Here is an 8,016-nt window from a genome sequence, read left to right as displayed (position 1 = left end):
AAGTAAATTATTTTGTTTCAGTATATATTTTGTGAATTGAGTAGTTTGTGTTTCCTGCAGCAATGGACACAGTGTGTGAACCTCTGGAAGGCTATACTTTTTACACCCTGCCTGACAGATCCTGCGGTTAAACTGCACATTTCCTGTACTTACTTAACTGTCAAGATAAAAAAGTTCATTATTGATTTATTGAGAATCTGAGTGAAAATAAATTACTAAGTGTTTTGTTACAAAGGAGGAAGGAGAAATGAACTTAGTAACATTAATATATTGTATTTTGTAGGAACACAAACATAATCTCCATTACAGTCTTGTACAGTATGCAGGTAAGGACACCTTGTGGATTCTACATGTAAATTCAGGAGATTTTCTCAACATTTACATACGGTACAAAATATGTCATTATTATTGTTTGTTGACAAAAGTAGTTAAGTTCAATTGGATTAAAATAGCTTCAGAATTGTATCGATTAATCAAGACAGTGGAAATTAGAAAGGGATACATTTTAATTCCTGAGTAGAAGATAATTTGCAAAATGCAAGAGTGACTGGGCTGAAGCACATCTGCATATTTGAATAGAGTTTATGTAAAACAGTGGATTTACATTGATTGATAATAAAGAGCATAACATTCTTAAGCTTAGGTTGTATACCCAGAGCTCATTTAAAAGGTTGCATCATTACTCTGGTTGACTTCTGCTCTGGAAGTTAACTGGATAAAGTATATTCTCAAAGTGACACCATCATGATCTGAAAAATGTAAACAAACAAGTTGATAACTTCAGGTGTATCATCTTTGTGCAAGAGAAGGTCTGGATCTCTAAGCTCAGTCATCAGGGTCAGCACGGCCACACAGGAACATGCAAACGAGCACGCAGCATCCTCCCACCAGAAAAGCCCCCAGCAGGATGTAGACCAGGGTGGTGGTCCAGAAGGCAAACAGGTACAGCGTCTTATTGCAGTATGGCTCGTTCGAGGTTACATTTTTCACATAGTTAGGCTCATATATGCGGTAGATCCACACGTTACCTGGAGGGTGTGTGACAAAATATGTGAGTTAGAATCAGGCATCCTTTATCACACAAAATTGATTGTGAGCTTTAAGCCATGTTAGTTACAATATTGTTCCCTCATCAAAAACATACATGGAGAGTTGTGTTTTGTGTTGTGTCATGTCTGAGTAATCCTTTATTATTAGTCTGTCTACATCTCCAAAGCTCAAAATGCCTTGTTCTGCCTTGTGATGTCATGTAGTGGTAGTTTTCAAGTTAACAGCTACCTTTGTTTTACCTTTAGTTCAGTAGAGATCGGCAATTCCAGGGCTGAAATTATCCAAATGATTCTAGTGAAAGTGTATGGAGTTTAAAAACACAGTGGAGCACTCCCTGTATTACCACATGACATCACAAAGTGGCGTGTGTTTCATTTCAGAGAAGAGCTCACCCTCAATATGCAGGATATGTTTTTGATGAGGAAACAACATTATAAAATAGATCAGAAAATGGCATAATATAGGCCCTTTAAAAAGTGTATTTGTATTAACTGTATTATGTAAGGATAAAAATTGAGAATCTGAGTGAAAATAAATTACTAAGTGTTTTTGTAACAAAGGAGCAAGGGGAAATTAACATAAGGAACTTGAAAATCAAACATAACAATGGTAATGATACAATATATTGTATTTTGTAGGAACACAAACATGATATCTATTATAGCCTTGTACAGTAAGCAGGTAAGGACACCTTGTGGATTCTACATGTAAATTCATAAAATTTTCTCAACATTTATATACACTAGAAAATATGTCATATTATATGTTTGTTTGACAAAAGTAGTTGCGTTAAATTGCTTTAGAATTTAATCTATGAAATGTAAAACAGTGGATTTACATTGATTGATAATAAAGAGCATAACACTCTTAAGCTTAGGTTGTATACCCAGAGCTCATTTAAAAGGTTGCATCATTACTCTGGTTGACTTGCTCTCAAAGTTAACTGGATAAAGTATATTCTCAAAGTTGCAGTGTGGCTCATTCGTGGTTACATTTTTCACATAGTTAGGCTCATATATACAGTAGATCCATTACCTGGAGGTTAGTCTGTCTATATCTCCAGAGCTCAAAATGCCTTGTTCCACCTTGTCATGTCATGTAGTGGTAGTTTTCTAGTGAACAGCTACATTTAACCTTTTGTTCAGTAAAGGTTGGCAATTCCAGAGCTGAAATCATCCAAATGATTCTAGTGATGTTGTGAGAAGTTTAAAAACACTGTGGAGCACTTCCTGTATTACCACATGACATCACAAAATGGAACAGAGTGTTTTTCGTTTGAGAGAAGAACTCATCCTCAATACGCAGGATTTGTGTGTTAAACGTGTGAATGAAACAAAACACAACTCCAGGTATGTTTTTGATAAGGAAACAACATAGCATATAAACTTTATTTATATTAACCATATAGTATTATGTTAAACTGTTTAAAAGACAACCAAATATTCAGAGAGAAATAAGAGGAAGAATGTAACATAGAATAAAAACTGAGTAAAAAATTTACCAGTGTAGGTGGCATCACATGGGTGTTCTCAGCAGTGATTGTTAAAGCAGACCTATTCTGCAAAATCTACTTTTTAGAGCTTTTAACCATGTGATAGTTGTTTCCTCTCAACATTTACTCACCTGAAGTTTTATTTGAAGTGATTAGGGCATGTTTGAGCAATCTTTAATCACTTATTTTCAAGACACCATATTGCTGATCAATCCCTGTTTTCACCACCACCGGCATACACCCACTGCCAATTACATTTTTTTAATCAGTGATACTCTCAGGATTCGGCAGCATCACATAGTCATTTTGGTACAAATGAAAAAAATCAGCTTCTCGCTAGTGTGAGCTACAGCTATCAAGCAGAGGTGTCAGCATCTACACAGCTTTTTGTTGTAATGACGTTTACAATGTAGGCTCCCATTGGGCACTGCAGTTTTCTAATGTCAGGACTTGTTTCTTTTATTAAGCCATTTTAGATGAATATTGTGATTTAAAATGTGCAAATAATAAAAAAAAAAATAATGATCCATGGTTGTCATACGTTATATATTAACTATAGAGCAGACACAAGCACAATATGTCTCCTTTAAAGTTAATTGTGTTTTTCGCAGCTCTTTGGAAACTGTTTTGTTTATATGCGCTATACAAACCTTAATTGGATTTGATTGTAAACTTAACAATATTACAGTGGGCCTTAAGCAGTGTAAGCTCAATGTGAGGATGCATAAACTCACCTGCGATGAACCAGCAGCTGAGGAAGATGGATGCAAGGGAGTTCCAGACGGTGCACAGGCGTTGAACGGGGTTGGTGGGGCCGTCTTTGGGGGCCTCAGCACAAGGCAGACAGGACAGGAGGGCCAGCATCAGGGCAAACGTCCCCGTCACCACAAGGTAGATGGGGATGTAGTGCTCCATGGGGCACTCATCTAAGTACACTGCACCTGAAGAGGGAAAAGAAGGCACATCATATTTTGAAATTACACCCAGTCACATACTATAATATAAAGGTCCTAAATTATGCAAATAGATTCTTGTGAACTTTAAGCCATGTTATGATGTTGTTACCTCCTCAAAAACATACCTGGAGTGGTGTTTTGTTTCATTCACACATGTTTGAATAATCCTTTATTATTAGTATGTCTACATCTCCAAAGCTCAAAATGCTCTGTTCCACCTTGTGATGTCATGAAGCAGTAGTTTTCAAGTTAACACCTACATTTTACTGTCTGTTCAGTAGAGATTGGCAGTTCCAGAGATGAAATCATTCAAAAGACTCTAGTGAAGGTGTATGGAGTTTAAAAACATCACAAGGTGGAACAAAGTGTTTTTAGTATTTTGAGAGAAGAACTCAGCTTAAATATGCAAGGTATGTGTGCTAAACATGTGTGAATGAAACAAAGGAAAATTCTAGGTATGTTTTAGAGGAGGTAACAGCTTTACAACAGACAGTGAGGCAAATAAGTATTTGAACACCCTGTGATTTTGCAAGTTCTCCCACTTAGAAATCATGGAGGAGTTTGAAATTTTCATCTTAGGTGCATGTCCACTGTGAGAGACATAATCTAAAAAAAAGTCTAGAAATCACATTGTATGATTTTTTAAATAATTTATTTGTATGTTACTGCTGCAAATAAGTATTTGAACACCTGTCTATCGGCTAGAATTCTGACCCTCAAAGACCTGTTAGTCCACATTTAAAAAGTCCACCTCCACTTCACTTTTTATCCTAAATTAGAAGCACCTGTTTGACGTCGTTAGCTGCATAAAGACACCTGTCCACCCCATACAGTCAGTAAGACTTCAACTACTAACATGGCCAAGACTAAAGAACTGGAAAAATGCACAAGAGACAAAATTGTAGACCTCCACAAGGCTGGAAAGGGCTATGGGGCAATTGCCAAGCAGCTTGGTGAAAAAAGATCCACTGTTGGAGCAATTATTAGAAAATGGAAGAAGCTAAAGATGACTGTCAATCTCCCTTGGACAGGGGCTCCATGCAAGATCTCACCTCGTGGGGTCTCAAATCCTAAGAAAAGTGAGGAATCAACCCAGAACTACACGGGAGGAGCTGGTCAATGACCTGAAAAGAGCTGGGACCACTGTTTCCAAGGTTACTGTTAGTAATACACTAAGACGTCATGGTTTAAAATCATGCGTGGCACGGAAGGTTCCCCTGCTTAAACCAGCACATGTCCAAGCCCATCTTAAGTTTGCCAATGACCATTTGGATGATCCAGAGGAGTCATGGGAGAAAGTCATGTGGTCAGATGAGACCAAAATAGAACTTTTTGGTCTTAATTCCACTCGCTGAATTTGGAGGAAGAATGATGAGTACCATTCAAAGAACACCCAACTGTGAAGCATGGGGGTGGAAACATCATGTTTTGGGAGTGTTGTTCTGCACATGGGACAGGACGACTGCACTGTCTTAAGGAGAGGATGACCGGGGCCATGTATTGCGAGATTTTAGGGAACAACCTCCTTCCCTCAGTTAGAGCATTGAATATGGGTCGTGGCTGGGTCTTCAAACATGACAATGACCCGAAGCACACAGTCAGGATAACCAAGAAGTGGCTCCGTAAGAAGCATATCAAGGTTCTAGAGTGGCCAGTCTCCAGACCTAAACCCAATAGAAAATCTTTGGAGGAAGCTCAAACTCCGTGTTTCTCAGCGACAGCCCAGAAACCTGACTGGAGGAGTGGGCCAGTGTGTGCAAACCTGGTGAAAAACTACAGGAAACATTTGACCTCTGTAATTGCAAACAAAGGCTACTGTACCAAATATTAACATTGATTTTCTCAGGTCTTCAAATACTTATTTGCAGCAGTAACATACAAATAAATTATTTTAAAAATCATACAATGTGATTTCCAGATTTTTTATTTTATTATGTCTCTCACAGTGGACATGCACCTAAGATGAAAATTTCAGACCCCTCCATGATTTCTCAATGGGAGAACTTGCAAAATCACAGGGTGTTCAAATACTTATTTGCCTCACTGTAGATCAGAAATATAGCATAAAATGGGCCCTTTAAGTAAGTGAAAGAAACAACACATCAGCATGGTGGGCAAACACTGAATCCATAATGTAATGTGGTAGCACTGTGTATTTAATTTATATTATAACCAATACAGCATAAAAGGGCCTGTCACGATAACAAACTTTGAAGCACGATATATTACTACAGAGAAATATAACGATAAATACTGACAGAATAATAATAAAGCAAGATAATCCCAATAAATCATTTTTTAAATAGACAGATCAGAATGAAGCAATAATTAACCATAGTTACCAACGAAGTTACTTATTCAACCCTCTTCAAATAGGTTAGTATAACAACACAAACAGCAAAAATCTCACCACTATTGCAAAGAAAATGTACACATGATAAATACTGAGCCCAAAAATATATTGTTCCATCTATAATATACTGAATGATAAGTCAATATAGCTATTATCGTGACAATGATAAAGGGTAAGTATTAAGTAGTATTTTTGAGGATATTAAAAGAAAAAGCATCTTCAAAACCTCAGTATATTACTTGAGTTAAAATCTCAAATTACTTGTACAAAAGTAAAAAAAACAATGCAGTTTGTCCACTTACCAATAGCTATTTGCGCCACAGGCAAGATGCAGACACTCGCTTTTGTGAACACTAGAAAAAAAGACTGTTAAACAATGTAAAAAAATAACTAATAACTTAGATGTCAGTCATGTCTTACATAGCACAGGTAGAGACGGTTTGGGGGTCTTCTTCACACGCTGAATAATCTCACTCATGGTCAGGGACAAGGACTCACCTACTGGAAGTAAAAAATGAATTGAAGCTAAAAAAAAATTTTTAATTGTAAAATAAAAGTACATTATATAAATGTGCAGTCGGTGCTGCTCAGTAATTATTAAACAGTAATTGCAATATTAGTTATTAACTTGCTCTGACCTGAACAGAATTTTCTAATAGACTCAAAACAGACATCAGTTAAAAGTGAAAAGCAATAGCATCTCCATGGAGGCAAGAAAAGTTTCATAGTGCATGTTTAATAATATTCACTCTGTTTTCTCTAAATGTGGCTATCGCTTTAGAGTTAGTGATTTTTTATTAACACTGCACAGCAATTTTTGTTTAAAGTTACACATATTGTCTTGCTTTGTTTGAATGCATTTAGAAAAACTGCTAATTAGGCCATTTTTAAATAGGGCAGTGTTGTATTTGTGAGCGGGAGACAGCGTAGTACTATGATGACCTGCATATGAATACACAAAAGCCGTGAATCAGTGTGAAGTAACTGCATTCTCCACAAAGCCAGTCTGACAACTTTGAGAATGACTTTCCCATAACTTCAAAACAGCCAAGTCCAAAATGAACTGTACTGATGGAGGGATTTGACTTTGATGACTTTACTAATGGCACGATCAGTGATGGAAGAAGTACTCAATTTTGTTACCTAAGTAAAAGTACAGATACAGGAGCAAAAAAAAAAAACTCAAGTAAAAGTATCACATGAAAAAAAATATTCAAGTATCTGTTTAAAAATGTACTTAAAGAGTAAAAAGTATTAGTATTTCTCACAGATTTTGAGATCTACAATGAGGCTTCAAATGTAGTGATTTTGATAAAGATTTGTGCTGAATTTGGTTCAGCAGAAACAACTGAATTAATATTTTTTTTTTTTTTTTTTTTTTTTTCTCGCTGGTTTTATTTGCACACTTTTATTTGCTCGAATTATGAAGTTGATAAAATGAAACCCCGCCTTTTCAGCAGGTCTCAAACAATACTTTTCAGTCCTGTTCAAAAATGTAGTAGAGTAGAGAGTACAGATACCTGCTCTCAAATGTAGTGAAGTAAAAGTAAAAAGTATCCCATTTAAAATGTACTTAAGTAAAACTGTCTACAGATACCTAAACATTTTACAGTATTACTAGTTTTACCTCAGATCAGACTAAAAACACTACTAGAACAAGTAGAAGTATAATATTTAGCTTTTGAGACGCGCTTGTTGCGTTTGTTCAAATAATGAGCGCCCCACCCTTGCAACTTACAACCCCAAACTTCGCTTTTACTACAGACAACAGCATTAGCATTAGCATAATAATACAAATCTAAACCTGACATTTTCATGCGTTGCTTTTGACCTTAGTTTATTGGGAGATTTTCTTACCTTACGCATAAAAAGAGTGCCAGAGTTTACCTTTCCAGCTGCGCCTGTCACAAAACTCACTGCACCGACAAGAAAAAAGCGTGCATCTGGGGGCGTCACGTGATCAGTAGCGGCGCAGCTGATTGGCCGAATGTCGTCATACGTCACGCCCAAACATGGCCACATGTTATTAGCATATGACTGTAAACTTCCTCACGCACCTTTGACAGTTCGTAAGAATGTGGTCCTCATACCTAAGGTGCAGTGAAACTTTTCATCTAGAAAAAATAGACTGCTTTTCTGAAAGACTTAAACACATTAACATGATT

The 8,016-nt window shown here is 36.6% G+C and overlaps 1 protein-coding gene across 2 annotated transcripts; it reads right to left on the bottom strand.

Annotated features, from left to right (window-relative positions):
• Positions 1–253: 253 nt before the first annotated feature.
• Positions 254–7,777, bottom strand: LOC117386439 (transmembrane protein 272-like). Of its 2 annotated transcripts, none has more exons than XM_033983796.2 (5): positions 7,709–7,777; positions 6,272–6,352; positions 6,154–6,204; positions 3,277–3,483; positions 254–1,028 (listed from the first exon to the last, which is right to left on the bottom strand). In XM_033983796.2, the coding sequence occupies exons 2-5, from the start codon at positions 6,327–6,329 to the stop codon at positions 826–828; spliced, it is 519 nt and encodes a 172-aa protein (XP_033839687.1). In that variant the 5' UTR covers positions 6,330–6,352; positions 7,709–7,777; the 3' UTR covers positions 254–825. The 2 variants fall into 2 exon arrangements, with proteins under 2 accessions (XP_033839687.1, XP_055084990.1); XM_055229015.1 differs by having other exon boundaries at positions 6,272–6,349; positions 7,709–7,768.
• Positions 7,778–8,016: the final 239 nt, after the last annotated feature.

The sequence above is a fragment of the Periophthalmus magnuspinnatus genome, chromosome 18, assembly GCF_009829125.3.
Source record: "Periophthalmus magnuspinnatus isolate fPerMag1 chromosome 18, fPerMag1.2.pri, whole genome shotgun sequence".
In the NCBI taxonomy this organism is placed as follows: domain Eukaryota; kingdom Metazoa; phylum Chordata; class Actinopteri; order Gobiiformes; family Gobiidae; genus Periophthalmus; species Periophthalmus magnuspinnatus.
This window is presented reverse-complemented; position numbering and strand designations above follow the sequence as displayed.

Bases quoted from the DNA above. Each gene is read 5' to 3' on its own strand.
- LOC117386439 (XM_033983796.2), bottom strand. From the start codon at position 6,329: ATGAGTGAGATTATTCAGCGTGTGAAGAAGACCCCCAAACCGTCTCTA. The intron at 6,205-6,271 runs GTAAGACATGAC...CTTTTTTTCTAG, and splicing joins ACCGTCTCTACCTGTGCTAT to TGTTCACAAAAGCGAGTGTC. The intron at 3,484-6,153 runs GTAAGTGGACAA...TTCCCTCTTCAG, and splicing joins TGTGGCGCAAATAGCTATTG to GTGCAGTGTACTTAGATGAG.